The 16,320-nt window shown below is 37.5% G+C and overlaps 1 protein-coding gene across 1 annotated transcript; it reads left to right on the plus strand.

Moving 5' to 3' along the window:
* Positions 1 to 798: 798 nt before the first annotated feature.
* Positions 799 to 14,358, plus strand: adgrl4 (adhesion G protein-coupled receptor L4). The gene is made up of 16 exons (XM_041041268.1): positions 799 to 868; positions 1,308 to 1,457; positions 3,658 to 3,807; positions 4,495 to 4,644; positions 5,012 to 5,082; positions 5,787 to 5,966; positions 6,552 to 6,735; positions 6,900 to 7,013; positions 7,564 to 7,763; positions 9,628 to 9,807; positions 11,105 to 11,308; positions 11,699 to 11,919; positions 12,507 to 12,573; positions 12,716 to 12,807; positions 12,962 to 13,130; positions 13,875 to 14,358. The coding sequence occupies exons 1-16, from the start codon at positions 823 to 825 to the stop codon at positions 13,935 to 13,937; spliced, it is 2,241 nt and encodes a 746-aa protein (XP_040897202.1). The 5' UTR covers positions 799 to 822; the 3' UTR covers positions 13,938 to 14,358.
* The last annotated feature ends 1,962 nt before the right edge of the window (positions 14,359 to 16,320 follow it).

Below are 16,320 nucleotides of genomic sequence, written 5' to 3' on the forward strand. Positions count from 1 at the left end.
GACCAGGCAGTTTAAAATAAAATCAGAAAAAAGACAGATTTTCTTAATCTAAAAATAAATCTGGCTATTTGTGGGACCACTTGCATCATGGAATATTTTCTTTCACTTTGTTTTCTTTTCATTTAAAGAGTGTGATTTATAGATGCTGTGTATGACCCGATAAGGAAGGAATTTAATTGTTTATAATATTACAAACATGGCTGAGTAACCTTCTGCATGGCATCACATTATTCTGTACAGAGACTGAAATTCAAAGGCTTGTATCACCAGTTTGTTCCAGCAGCACAAGCCTGGAGGAATTACAGCTATCTAGACCTTTGTCTGAAGAATGCTGAGATGGTCGATAGAAGACACACAGCACTGGAATGTGTGTGTGAATTTGTGTACAGTCCTTTGCGGAAGGGAGGGGGTCGTCCTTCAGTGAAGTTAGCTGGTGTTGTTTTGGCCTGTGTTTACACAGCCTACTGTTCGTGTTCAAGTGAGAACAATGGCACTGAGGCTTCCAAAATGGCGACATAGGTCACAGTAGCAACAACACTACAAGAATGAAAAAAAAAAAAAAAAGAAAGACCTAATGCTGCTGAACCTCCTTTTATGCTTTTATGTTAGGTGTAAAGTGGAGCCAAATGAAAAAGCATGTTGGGTGCTGGGTTGGAGTTGTTGGTGAAGGAACCAGGCTGCATGTTTTTGAAAGCAGATTAAAGTACAAGACAGGAAGGGCCAGGTTTAGGAAACAGGAAAACTGATGCAAGGAAATGGACTACGTCACCAGCCAGCCCACCACAGTCTGTACTAAAAGTAAAATCCAGACCCAGTGCAAGTATGGAGTCTTTACTCAAGTCACCAATGAAACTTGTACTTTTGACAGGTATGTGAGCTTATCTATACTACATCATGGCAGGTATCTTACATGGAGACAGCTGTAGATGTATTTGTTATTTATGGGGTCTCCTTTTTAACTATGAAGGGTTTGGGCCTTTGTGACGGTGCCGCAGTTGAGCTTGAAGTAATATTTCTAAATAATTTCAACATTATAACAGGGTTTTAATTCACAACAGGATTTTTGTGTTGATACATAAGCTGTATTGTAAACTTGAATGTACTGTGGGTCACCGGAAAATGCGACAAATGCTTCTCTCGTGTGTTGCTTGAGTGGCAGGTCAGTGCAGTTAGAGAAAAAAAGAGAAAGAGATTTTTTTTCTGGAACCATACTTGGAGAAAAATAAAGTAGCAGTGGCATCACACAGTTGTCATGGCTCATGTTAAACTAATACACTTCCTGTCTTGTACTTTCTGTGTCCGCGAAGCATGGCTCTCCAGTCTGATGGACCCATGCAGCCTCTCTGACATTTGTGATTCTTGTCACCAACTTGCAACATGCAAGACCCTAAATGGATCAAACAACGCCTGCTTCTGTAACCATGGATATACCGGGGATGGAACAACGTTTTGCAATGGTGAATATAAAAGCACAAACAGCCTTGTGTGTACGATTATAATATTTTAGCGAGTCTTTTGTTCTTGTTTGTGACTGCTCATCATGAGCAGACAGAAGCCAACAGTTATACACATGTGGGTTAATGTAATATTTTGTATAATATTCTGTGCAGTGCAAAATAACTAGATAACTGGGATGGAAAGCGTTAAAAATATCTCACTAGATGTTTTGAAGCTTTTTAAGATGCCTGTTTATGACACAACAGCCAATTTCTTTTTTTTTTTTAAATCAGAATCTAGAAAAGGGACTCACATAGATTCAATTAAAACACCACCAGTGGTCATAACAAATAAGCATGTTCTATACAGTATTGCTCTTCTGCCTCTAATTGTCTGGAATGTTTTGAAATGTTTAGCCCCCCAAACAATTCACACACGTACAAGATAATATTCAGCAGTTGCCACCATGTTGCATCATGTGCAAGGAAATTTATCTAATCTAATTTTGCTTTTAATTGTTGTGATTGAGTTTAATAATTATTTTTGGCCATTTAAAAACATGGAAACACCACATGAGTGAGTTTAAGTAAAATCTGTATAACTGTATACACAATAGAGGGACAGAATTGGAATACATTGTGGTAGGTTGGACCTTGCACAGTTGGCATCTCACCTCACTGACAGATAATTACAGAGAAAACACTGTGATGTTCAAAAGAAAATATCTCCATGATGCAGCTTTATTCATTAATTTTAATGGCCAGTGTTGCCTCTCAGTTAGTATTGTTACTCCTGTTATGGTTCTGGGCTGTTTAGAATTCCTGGAACCCTTTTTGTTTCCTGGCCTGAAAACCTGAACACAATCACAGAACAGCTTACATATTTCAAGAGCCAAAGTAAATCAGAATGTGAATAATACAAACACTATAGAGAAAAACGCACAATGAAGTTCAGGGTTAATGGAGTTCCTCTGCAGCAGCAGATTTAAAAATAAAATTTGAAAATGTTAAATGAAGTAACTATTAGTAAAATTTCACAGATTGTGACTTGAATTAGGTAAAGTTTCATTTCCTTGTTTGTGTATGATAATCAACCGGTCAGTCAAGGGAAGACACTGATCCATATACTGTAGAACTACTTTTTAGAGAACAAAGCAACAAAACAAACACAATATTCAACTATCCTTGAAGATGAAAACCAAGGTATCAGAGTGAATCATAAAATATGTGGGTGTAATGTTTGTGCAACCGAGATGGCTTAAAGGTCCTGTGTGTTATGAAGGTATTTCCCTTTTGACTAAAGTCACCTCCCTCATCAGAGCAGAGGATTTCCCTTCCAGGACAGCTGTTGTGCTAAAGGTACAGAGGAGAGGAAGAGCAAAACGTCCATCATACCTAGACATGTAAAAACAACAGTGGAAAGTCTTACCATGTCATTTCCAATAAACTGGCAGACCAGTGGCGGAAGGTCCATTAGAAAAATGAAGCTGGGACAGCACTTTCTGTAATGAGTGCATCTGCAGAAAACTGCTCTGGATCTGGTGCTTTAGTGTAAATCTGGGCAGTAAAATCAGAAATATTTTTAGTAATTTGAGTTACTTGAAATCAAACAGAGGCAAACAACTGCTCAGCAATCAGAAATGTGATTGTTAAAAATGGCATGTAAGGTGGAACCAGCCAAGGCTTAAATCAAGAGTAGACTAAGTTAGTGGAGCATGAGACAAGACCACAATAGAGTTTAATCAAGTTCAAATCAACACCGGGACCCAGGGTAAGGTTCAAATTGAGGTATTTTAAAACAGCAATGTTATTGTGGAGGACAGTTCAAGCCTTTATTTGTGTGTACACTCACTTCACATCCAATGATGTTCAGCAGTAAAAGAGGAATAAATTAACAGTTGGAGAGGCGGTTAAAATTTCTCCAACTGCAGACCAAAAGCTGTTCACGCCCAAGACTTGGAGTTTTCTGTGTAAAAAAAGATAATCTTACAAAATGCTTCACCATTATTCTAGTACAATTTATATCTCCAGCTAAAACATGAAGCTGCACGATGCAAGTTCAGGCACTTTTCTGGAGCGGGCTTCTTAGCACACTGGGGCATCACACAGCAACATAAAAGCAACTGGTTTAATCTTCCTCTTAGTTTTTTAAAGAGGCAAAAAGTTTCTCGTCTCTCGCAAATAACCCAGTTTACTTTCTGTCCTCATCTTCTCACCACAGATGACAACGAATGCCAGAATGTGACTAATATCTGTGGGGACAGAGGGACCTGCACAAACACAGCAGGCAGCTACTACTGTACATGTGTCTCTGGATACACGTCGACAGGACAGCTCAAGTTCCAACCCAACGATGGCACCGAATGCCGCGGTAATGTCTGATTCACTCATTGTTCTAGGTGTACAAGAATTTGTATTGGCCACATAACAATCAGTAACACTGTATAAACTGTGCTGACATAGGACCTCTGGTATAAAAGGGAAAAAATATCATGCAGATGAGTATGTGTGAAAGTGGCTGTGCAGCTGTGAGGGTGTCAGACCTGCGCGTGTGTGAACTGTTTCCTCTTTCACTGTACTGAGGAGGATAAACATGTTGGAAGTGATTTTTCCCTCGGCCTTTCACTTCCTTCCCATCTGCTATTCTGAGAAACCATCTGAGGCCTTTTGCTCCATTTGCTCTAGAGGAACAACACCTTTATGTCATGTGGTAGCATAAAGTATTCCTGCAGATTTCCATTTGATATAGTGGAGAAGCATGCGGCTGATTTTAGATGCTGATTTATGAACATGCAGATGTGCAATGTGCATGCGAGAGTTTGCGAGAACCACTGGTAAAAATCGTAACATTACTTCCAGTAGAGATACAGCAAAAGCAAAAGACCCGTAATTGTAGCTGTTTCTTCAAACAAGAATTTAAGTTACCAAATAAAAATACATCTGTTAGTGTAAATACTTATTGGTTGCTTATTTAACTACCAGTCATGTTGAGAGTATCATTTAAATCATATTGAGTTTATCCTTAATTGGAGTTGAGCTCTTCATTTGAATCTTTCAGATATTGATGAATGCATGACAGGACAGGTCTGTGGACCAAACTCACACTGCCATAATACGAATGGATCTTTCTATTGCACCTGTCAACGTGATTACGTCCCAACTTCAGGCGCTCAGCACTTTCATCCAGAGAGAGGTGTGAGATGTAAAGGTCGGTATGAGGATGGGAGGCACACACATACATACATAACACATGTGCACTAGTACTTACATTCAAGGACAAACACCTTTCTTCATCTCTTTTTTCTTTCTCTCTCACACATGCACACACACAACACAGAACCAGCCATTTTAAACACTTTTTGGGAGACTCTATTATGCAACACATCAAGTGAAGTGGTGCAATCTTAAATTTTCTGATGTTTTAAACAATACTGATGACAAAGAGAGCCATGTGATGCTATGCCCACGCTGGTTTTATGAAATTCAGAGTCCAGTGTAACATTATTTATCCTGGTGAAATCCTGGAAATAAACTCAGCAATCAAAGGGATACTTTTGGCAATTATTGTTTTTCAGAACACCCCCAAAAATACTGCCACGACAACATCGGGTGCATCACACAGGCTGTCAACAAAACACTTGAAAATGTAAGTACCCCTCCTCCAAATAAGGTGGAAATAGATATGATGACACTGCCCTCTGTTGGAGAGAAAGAAACTAAACATGAGCCTAAAATATATTGTACAGTAACAAGGACTCAGAGCACCAGTCACTAACACCCAACTGCCGCCTGAAGTCCAGCTCTGCCACCTAAAGGCAGGAAAAGTAACATCAGCAAAAATATGGGCCGAACATGTTGTTTTCCGCCATCTGCAGGCAAAGAAAGGGATAGTTTTTCCAAGTTTGATACAGAAGCCATCTGCAGGCAACGGGTTTAGGTTCTTCCTTTATTCAACAGTTTAATAGTAGAATTTGTGTGTGAATTTCAGGATGTTTTTTGAGAGGGAAAGAAATAAAAATATTTAATTCTGGTTTAGTGACCATTTAAAGAGACAAACAGGTTCACTCTACTTTCACTCACTCCACAGATATTAATTTTAATTAAAAAAGCATTTGGCACTGTATGAATGTGTGTACGTGTGAGTTTCTTAGTGAGATACGTACCATTTCAATCAATTAAAAAAAAATGTATTAATGAAAACTTTGGTCAAGATTCTACAAAAGTAAATACATGTCAACATTTTTCTAAGAGGTCATGCAGGATTAGATGGGACATGAGAACAAATGTCAGGTCATTTAATACACTTTGAAAAATACTTGAATACAAATACTCTTTTTTTCCACATCCTAGATGAGCAACCTCACGGAGCCCCAGAGTCTGTTGAAGGAAATTGCCAAGCAGACGTCCGGCGAACTCACCTCAGTGGAAGTGATTGCATATGTTGAGGCCTTGTGTCGCTCCGCATCAACACTGGCTGCAGGAGAAAAGGATTATACTGTCAAACCATCAGTCATCAACTCAACTCTTTCAGTAATCTTTGTTTACCATTCTTGTTTCTCATTCAGCATTTGGAGTTCTGCCTGAAACGCAGTTATGCTCTGAAGTGGTTTAGGGGGAAAAAATGGTATCGCACACAGTCCAGTTCCTTCTTATCATGTGCTGTGCAGTTCTGTGAAAGACAGTTTAAAGATTTCAGTGCTTTTTTGAGCCTGCAAGTCAATGTTTTTTTGTGCCTGTATATAATGTCTTTAATGTTTTTTTTTTTTTGCCAAAAGAATATTAGCACTTACCATTTTCCTCAAAAGCTGACTATCATGGGACACCAAAATGCTCCACTCACCTTTACCTTTCACAGTGCAGACAGTTTTTAAAAGAAAAACAACGCCTCATACAAGTTAACAGTAAAGGAACATCTCAACTGTACAAAGATTTATCTGAGGTCTTAGAGATGCTATGTCATATCCAGTAAGCAATGAAAGGTCAAAAGAGGCAAGCCTTTGTAAACATAATGTTCTAACTGTGCAATACCTAATTAAAAACATATTGCACTACAGACATACATTACATCACATACCATTATACAAATGTCACACTGAAAAATCTTCTTCTCAACAGAAATTAGTAAAAGCGGTAAACAACCTGGTGGAAAAGGATGAACTGGTGGCTTGGAGCAGAATAAAAGAAGAGCGTCGGAAACATACCGTCACCAAGCTGCTGCACACTGTTGAGGAAAGTACTCTGACATTGGCCAACAACTACAAAACTCCCACTGAGCTCGAAATCAAAGCTACCGAAATGGGTGAGATAATTATTAACACAGAGAGCTCTTACCAACACTCAAATTACATTAAATCGTCCTGCCATTTATCCCCACCTGTGTGCAGAAAAGGAGGTTTTGGATAATTGTCATTTTCACTCTTTTAGTTTCTTGATACCCCTGACTTATTTTATCCTCAACCACAGAATTAAAACTCTTCACCTTTGATGCTCGTCACACAAAAGCCAAACTGTCTACTTCCATGGGAGGAGATCAAATAAGTCTGACTCCAAGACTGACACCAGAGGAGGACAGAAATGGTAAGATAACCTAGTTTAAATATTTAAAAAAAGACAGTAAAATGAAAATGCCTTTTTTTTTCAAAGCCATTGCCATCTGTGTGCTTGGGTGTGCAGGGAGTGCTTCTTTAATATGTGTTGCCACATGTCAGCCATCCCAGAATCTGCAAGTCGAACTTTGTTCTTATGGCTTCACTGACACTGATAATAAGGAAACATGGGTCAGAGACTTTGGGAGTCAGCTTAAAAAGTTTTTCAAAAGTTCTTTGTAAATTCCCATTTATATCTAAATTAGGTCCAACTAAACCCTGCTACAACATCATGTCTGATGCAGAAATATGTCAAACCCTCAAAGAGTCTTCTGATGTCAAATGATTTTATGAGGCATTTTAGTTACTGTCAGTGTGTGTTAATACAAATGTACAAACAGCTCTCTGCTCTGATCTGAGAGGCAAACAAGCTAATAATGTAAATCCATATGTATTTATTGACTGGCCATTAGAAATACCAAAAGTCTGATTCCCTCCTGTCTTTGCTAAACTTTTGTTCTTTTTTTTTTCTTGCTCATCAGGAAGTGTGTCAGTGGTGTTTGTGCGATATGACAGCATCGGTGACATCCTGAAGCCGAGCAGCGACCCAGGTGTCACCGACTACTCGCGCTATGCAGGAACAGGGGAAATCACTGTCAACTCCCAAGTCATAGCAGCAGCCGTCAAACCTGCTGACGTTTACCAACTTGACCATGTCACCTTCACTCTGAGACACAATGAGGTAAAGACTTTACAGAGTGCTGAGGCTGGCTACATTGTTTTTCTTTTCTGTGCTCTTAACGTATACCTTCAAGGTGTCGGCTGCTTCAGACTGTCAGTGATTCTGTGCAATCTGTCAATGAGGTTTTTTTTTTCTTTCAGGATTTTCTTGAAAGTGTGAGTCTCTTAGAGCTGGTGGAGCTTTGTTAGTCTTTTTTATTCAGTGTGTAGAGAGACACGCTTAAACAATCCCATTCTAGATAATGTGAACAATCTCAGTCTGTGAGACCTTCTCTCTGGATTTCTTTACAGCAGTATTTTAAAACAGTTCATATTATGCAATTGTTACCTCCTTTTCGTATTAAAAAAAAACAAAACTGTCTTTTGACGGATCTGAGCCCAATCTAGAGACATTTTTCTTGTCTTCTCTGCTACTTGAAACTAGCTGCTACCTTTTTCTGGGTCACATGTGATTCATTTATCAACATTAGCTTCCAATAGGATCTTGTTCAGTATGAAACATCAATATCCCAACATATATATCTTTGTCAGACAGGAGCCATCATTGTGTTCTCTTTTGCTCGTAGCTTCCATATTCCCAGATTGACTCTGGCAGTAACTTGATAACTGCCAGAGTTTCCATTAAAGTCAAATTTAAACAAACTCACATGGGAGAAGTAGTTAGTGCTTTGTGTAAAGTTTTATGAAATTTTGAGATTTCGCTCCATGTATTTCTGTGACGACCTCTCTGTTAAACGGAAATGGCAGAGGAAAGGTGAATAGATGACGGAGAAATGTGGGTGATGGGGGAAATAACCCTAAAAGTTATTGTACTGGTATTTTCCTTTTAGATAATGAAAATGTATGAGGAAGTGAAATCATTATTTTTGTTGGACCCTTGAGGTTTAAGACGAACAAAGGAGGTGTTGATTTATGTTGAGCAGTGAAAATTCTCTCTAAATTGCCTTTAAAGAGCAACAATCAATAATTTGGGCTCCATTTTCATGCAGACAATTTCTGCTAAGTAGTATTTTCCTTTTTTCTTGCCTGCACCTGTTTAGTTATTTTTCTTGACAAACTCTGCACATGCATTATTATTTGAGAGGAAATTCAGTGATTCACGGGTACAAATTGCTGATTTGTACGCACTAATTATCAAAAATGTAATACCACCAGGGCTACATACAAATCCAATTGGTTGCGAACTAAATAAAGATTTTAGAAATAAAAGTCTCACTAATACAGCCTGATTAAGACCAGCTGAAAAACACCAGACCCCATTTTATTTTATTTATCTATGATATTGTCATTATAGCAAATGTGGTTATTATGTGGACCTTTGTAATTCAAGTAAAATTGCACATAATCACTAATGGAGAATATGCTGATCTCTGCTTTCAATATGTTAATGTGAATTTTAATGATAAAAATTTGCCCTTTGCAGAACATTTGGACTACCCCAAGAAAATACCCATAGTGAGCTGCCACTCCTATGGTACACTGTGCACAAGGCACCATTGATTTTGACCCAAAGTCATGCATGATAATTGCTTCATATTTTTATTTTTCTAACTGTGAGTCCTAAATTTCAGTTTTCAAGTAAAAAAAAAAAGAAAAGAAAAGAAAATCCAATGCAAAGCACAGCCTTGAAACTGACAGCTCAAGTAACAGTATTGAATTAAAAATATTATCCGTAACGTTTTTGTTTTTTTTTTCTGATGGACTCAAAACTTTGAACGATAATTAACTTTCACTACAACTATGATGATGCCTGCAAAATCAGTTTCTAAACCCCTGGTGACGTGAAAAGCAGTGCAGTGCAAAAACTAATAAAAACAGCATCATCCACAGTTAACAGTGCCTTTGTTCCTCTCTATCCCCTGAAGCCCATTGACACTAAAGCTGATGTGACGAAGTGCGCCTTCTGGAAGTACGGGCCGGACAGCCTGAAGGGAGACTGGGCCACTGATGGCTGCAAGACCGTTCACGTCAACAGCAATGCAACCACCTGCTCCTGCAATCACCTCACACATTTCGCTATCCTCATGTCCTCTGGGCGAGCCAATGTGAGTGATCATACATGAAAAAATACAACTGTAGCAGCAGAGGTATTTCCCCCTGTTTTTTTTTTCGTTTTCCAACAGAGCTTTAAAGTATTTATTAAAATGATTTTAGGAAATAGGTCAGTCATGGTGGACAAGGAGGGCAAGAATAGCCTCATACTGGGATTTATTTAAGTATATTTAAGTATTTTTACTAACACATCGACTACAAAAACTTTTCTTTAAATTCTGATCTAACACTAATTATGATTTCTTTTTTCTTTTTTTAAATAAATACATTCTTTGATGAGGAAACAGTAAATATACAAATATTTCCCCAACTATTTAGTGCTTACAGTGAATGGTTTTCTGCTAACGAGTAAAAATACTATATAATTATTTTATTTAACAAGTGATTTTTTTTGTGTGTGTGTGTTTTTATACAGTATATTCACTGTCCTGTGGAAAGCATATAAATGTCAACTTTCATCAACTAAGACACGATAGATAAAGGGTTTGTTTGGCTAAAGAAACAGACTTTAAATCTTTTAGATTATCTGAAAAAAAAGACATAACATATATGAAAATACATGGCTTTGTTTGTCATATAACTCATCCCTGAAATATTATATTTGGGCCTATCAGCTGTCTTTATTTAGATTCAGCACCATGTAGATGTGCATTTTACTTTTTTTTTTCATTATAATAAGTTCTTTTTTAATTTTTAATGTCAAGACTCCCAATTAACTATTAAGTTCCACATAGGATAATATTACTGATATGTTTTGAGACAGCATTCCATGCAAGATAACTTCCACTGAAACAAAGACAATGAAACTCTGTTAAGGTTAACACGCCCTGAAGAAAAGGTAACTCATTGCACATGTTGAATGGCAAATACAGACCCACAACTTTTAAAGATACACTCCCCGTTGTTTTGTAGTACTCAACACTGCCCCCTAATTCCAAAAATTTCTCCCCTCTTACTTTTAAATAAACACATCAACAGTGAGCTGGGGCGGGAAATCAGTGAGTGTATTTATGATTTTAAGTATTTACAAATTAAGAATATATATATATATATATATATATATATATATATATATATATATATATATATATATATATATATATATATATATATATATATATATATATCTGGCAGAACAGGACCAGTACTGGCCCAGTATGTTGTAAGCCAACATACTGGTGTAACCTCAGCCAACACCCATGCTGTATCCAAGCAGAGAACACAACAAATTTCAGCTTTAGCATCCCATGAACTGTGAATGAAACACCTCCCTTTCCATTTGCCTCTCAGCTGGTGGCCCACTATACCATCCTGACCCGGATCACCCAGCTGGGGATGATCATCTCCCTCATCTGTCTGTCCATGTGCATCTTCACCTTCTGGTTCTTCAGTGAGATCCAGAGCACCAGAACCACCATCCACAAGAACCTGTGCTGCAGCCTGTTCATGGCTGAGTTCATCTTCCTGGTGGGGATCAACATGAACACACATAAGGTGGGCTCTGGATGCACTTGAACCCAGTGAAACAAAAAAAAAGCCTCCTGTTTGTGTGTGTGTGTGTGTGTGTGTGTACACCTCACCCACTATTGTGACATTCCATTGATTAAAAACCCTCCTCATTTGTAATGTAAGTAGAAAAGCAGTCAGGTTACATACATTTGTTTCCCTGAATTACCTTATAACTCTTGCTTGTTATTCCATTGAAAATGATTTCAGTTCTTATATAAAACCTTCTTTGACATGAAAAAAATAAATTGGTGTAAACAAATAAACATGTACCATAGATTTTACTTAGAAGAGAAAAATAACTGTAATTTTACACATCATAAAATTGTAAAATCTCTGTCTCACTTCATCTCTCTTCTTTTGTTTGCTCCTTGGCAGCTTTTCTGCTCTGTTATTGCAGGGCTGCTGCACTATTTCTTCCTTGCGGCCTTTGCCTGGATGTGTATTGAGGGCATCCATCTGTACCTAATAGTGGTTGGCGTCATCTACAACAAAGGCTTCCTGCACCGTAACTTTTACATCTTTGGCTATGGAAGCCCGGCAGTGGTGGTGGCCATCTCTGCAACGTTAGGCTCTAAGTACTATGGCACTGATAAAGTGTAAGTACAAAAGAACTGAGGCTTCTTTGTACAAAAAAAGTGAGAAGACAAAGGCTTGTACTAAGACCTTTTTTTAAACACATTCAGCATTTTTCAGGGAAGAAAGATAAACAAATTACATTAATTATAAATACAAGGGGACAGAGATTAAATTTAGCCTGGGGGGACGTGGAGGAAGTGGAGGTTGCTTAGACTGCCGGGTAGAAAGTAAGTTATTAACTGAATTAAAAGGAAGTCTGAAAGGTTTTAGGTACCATGACACGTTTTAATAGAAATCTATAAATAAAGGTGAGCCTCTTACCATTAAAAGATTGAGGTTATGCAAAAGAAGTGCTGATTGTTCATTACTGTGAGAAGAGGAAGCTCTACCAGCCAATTGTTTTTGTACTTGTGGGATAAGAAGTGTGTGTTGTAGCACATTCAATATTGTAATAATAATGATTAGGAGCTAGAAAGCATTGCTTCTGCAGGTGGAGATATTACGAAATCAGTGCCACACAGTGTTGTTAAATGTTGAATAATTTTTTAATAAAAAAACAGGCTAAGCTAATAATATAGTAATAATAGACTGTGTATTTGTATTATAGGTGTTGGCTGAGCACAGAAAACCACTTCATATGGAGTTTCATTGGGCCTGCGTGTTTGATCATTCTGGTGAGATCAGATTTCTTCATAACATACTAAAAATGACTGTTAGAGCATTAATAGAAATCAACAAATAGTGATTGTTTCAAAGATAAATATTCATTTGATTGTGTATGTTCACCATGTTTGCTTTGTGTGGTCTCCACTAAAGGTTAATCTCTTGGCTTTTGGGGTAATCATCTACAAAGTGTACCGGCACACTGCTGTGAAAAAGCCTGAAATCAGCCACTATGAAAACATCAGGTAGGATTATCTGCTCTTGTGTTGAGTAGGTCAAGAGAATATTGAAAATCAAGCTGTAAATTCCTTATCTGTTGGATTATTGTGGTATCATGCGGTGTCCTCGCTGTATCAAATTACTCCCACACTCGGTTGAAGTCTGTGTGATCACCCTCAGGTCCTGTGCCCGTGGTGCCTTGGCCCTGCTGTTCGTGCTGGGAGCCACCTGGACCTTTGGAGTGCTGCATATTCTCCATGAGACCACGCTCACTGCCTATTTGTTCACCATCACCAATGCTTTCCAGGGCATGTTCATCTTTATCTTTCTCTGTGTGCTGTCCAGAAAGGTAAGAGAAAGGTTTGTGTGCCGGTTACTTACTTACAGTAAGTAAGTAGCAGAAAAATGCACTTAAAGAATCAAAAGTGAATTTACTAACTATGCTAAGTGTTATATTTATCATAATATTGTATTGGAATATTATTACTGATAAATTAAAGTGTGAGAAACATTTTAAAGTAGAGCTAATTTTATAAACTATAATTTTTGAGTGAGAACTTTAAAGAGTGTTTTTAATTTAAAATTATACATAACTACAGTTATGAAATAAGTGTAAAGGATTATGAAGTATAATATTTCCCTCTAAAGCAAAGTAGAAATATAAAGTGTCTTAAAAAAATACATTCTTAAGTAAAAAATTACCTCAGAACTATACTTAGTACACTTCACCACTGGTTATATTACATTATACACTGTTGCCCATAATGTTGGAATAAAATATATTTTACCTCTTCTCGTGAAATGATTTTGACAATGTGATTTATTCTTGATAGATTAAGTGTATATCTACTCAAAACTTTATTGATTAGTCTCTTTCAATGTGATTATTGATGTATATAAAGAGGAATAAAAAGAGAAATGTTTCTGAAAACATAATTATTCCAACTTTATGGCCAACACTATATTATATTGTATTATATTATATTATATTATATTATATTATATTATATTATATTATATTATATTATATTATATTATATTATATTATATTATGCTATGTTATGTTAATTTTAATCCTACCTTCATGTTCCAGATTCAGGAGGAGTACTACAGGCTTTTCAAAAACGTGCCATGCTGTTTTGAATGCTTGAGATGAATTAATGCAACCAAAGCCTGATCATCTGCACTTGTACAATAATAGTCGACACTACAGCTTTGCAATATCCTGTGACTCATGCTTTCATTTTTGGAAAATGCCGTGGGAGGAATTGTTTAGTACAGATGTCTAATAAACGAGAACATGTAGCACTTGTACTTCTTTCCCTTTTAAAAGACTGAAATCATCTATACATCATGTTTGTGTTATATTCAGGAGCTTTCTGTACAATAAAAACAAAAGTCAAAAGACATTCCGCTGAAAGTAACACTGGAATCAAACTACTTTGTGTATTTTCAGTTTAATTTAATACCTTTGCAATTATCAGATTACACTAAGAATAACCCACACAGTCTGTTGTCTTTGTTCCTCTCTTGTGTTTGAAATTGATTTGTAAATTATTAAAATGAATGTGGCAAACCAGCACACATCTCTGCCCCTCACTTCTTTTATGTGCAAAATCAATGGTCTTGTTTAATGCATTATTTCACCCTCCCTCTCTGAACAACTAAGAGTACGGTAAATTAAATATGAATTGTTTTGAGGACTGTTGGCACACTCTTGCACATGGCAGTCAGTAGGTAGGACAACGGCCCCATCTACTGGACACAATGAGGAACACTCTCCGCTGTGAGCCCCAGTATTTGACACAGACTCATAGCTGGCAACACTTTCTGTTTATTAAATTTGTCTGCATGATCAAAGAAAAGTTCATCTCTGTGTATCGTTTTGTATGTACGTTTGTATGTAGCTTGTTGGTCCATGTGAGGTGTGCTGTAGCATTTTATTTTGTTCTCAACAAATTGTCTCCTGTGTGTTTAAGAAGCAACTGCCACGGGATGGACAACAAACACAAATTTATCAAACTGCCAACATCATGTATTTTTTCCCGTCTACAGTGAATTTGCTTGTGTTGTGTCTCTCAATTAATAAACTGTCTGAATCACGAATAATCAAACCAAGAAAAACTACAGCACAACAACCAATGATTTTCAACGAGAACTCAACCCAACTGAAAAACCCTCAGTCTGGTCCACAAATCCAGTCCAACAAACATATCAAACACAACACAGAAAACACTATGCTGGTGCTATATAAATTAATTATGAGAAGAATATTGTCATTGCAGAATACAGGTTGTACAGTGCAATGGGATTTTGTTCTGGCTCTGTGAGAGTGTTATCTTTACATTTCTCGAATGAATTAAGTATAAACAAAGCAAACTAAGACAAAAGCAACATGTACTCATGTGCTATCAAATGTATACCCAACTCTCAAGTCCACTCTTCTTTTAGAATACACATCTCAACCTTATACTTTGTTAGATTAACCTTCTTACTTGTTTCTTGAATTGAAGTGATGTGTCTATGTTTTCTTGTGTACTAATGTCTCACACACCTGTGCACAGAGGCGTGTTGTCATGTTGTGTCATCATCTGCCGCTTATCTGGGTCCAAACCCAGGTTGCGGGAGTGGCTGCCGCCCAGTCCACAATGCACCAAAGTCCTACAGCTCCTCCCACGGGTGGTGGGCCTATGGGAGGTGGTGCCACCCAGAGTGGGGCTCAAATGAGGACGGTTGTGTATACACTTATTTAGTATAAATTCTGGGCAATAATATGTTGGATTCTGAAACTCTGTTCTGTTTAATTTTTTTTTTGTCAGTTTAGCGTCTTGTGTATTTTGAGACAAAATATACTTGTTTTTCATCTGCTTTGCATTTCTTTAGCCAACTTTACAACTAGAACTAACCAGGACTCATCATATCTGCAAAATGGCCCTGTGAGTTCCAGAAAAAAAAAAAGTTTTATCCTCCCACAGTGCTGTAAAACATGGAGAGACAAAGGTGTTACTTAAACTCAGATTATGACACATCTAAACCCTTCTGATCTTCAGATGTGTTCTTAATGTTCTTTTCCTCTTCGTTTGTCCTGTGATATTCAGAAAGATCCAAGTTTATTGATTCAAGTTTAGGGCAAAAATGTGCAATGGCAAAATGTGATGTTGGAGCCCCCTAATGGCTGAGGCTGACATGAAAGGCAAGACAAGCAGATGGTCAGGTGAACTGTCGCCTGAGAATGAAATAACTGACAGAATCCTTCAGCACGATTGCACGATGGACTCCTGTGTTGTGCAATCTGAACATAACCGTAAAAGACAGAAAGAACAGACTCTTTCGGCTGATTACTGCTTGATGTCATCACCCTCAAACTGCACTTACATAAATAGGGCTGTTTGTGGAACCCTTTAGGCTGAGGCACATTTTTAAAATTGGCATGAAGAGCAGCGATTATCCACACTGTTTGACTTTGTTGTATCCAGGAGGAGAGGTCTGTGATGCCAGGGGACAGTGTGTAAAATGTAAGACCAGGATTTGCACTAATA

This window comes from Toxotes jaculatrix, chromosome 6 (genome assembly GCF_017976425.1).
Source record: "Toxotes jaculatrix isolate fToxJac2 chromosome 6, fToxJac2.pri, whole genome shotgun sequence".
Lineage (NCBI taxonomy): Eukaryota > Metazoa > Chordata > Actinopteri > Toxotidae > Toxotes > Toxotes jaculatrix.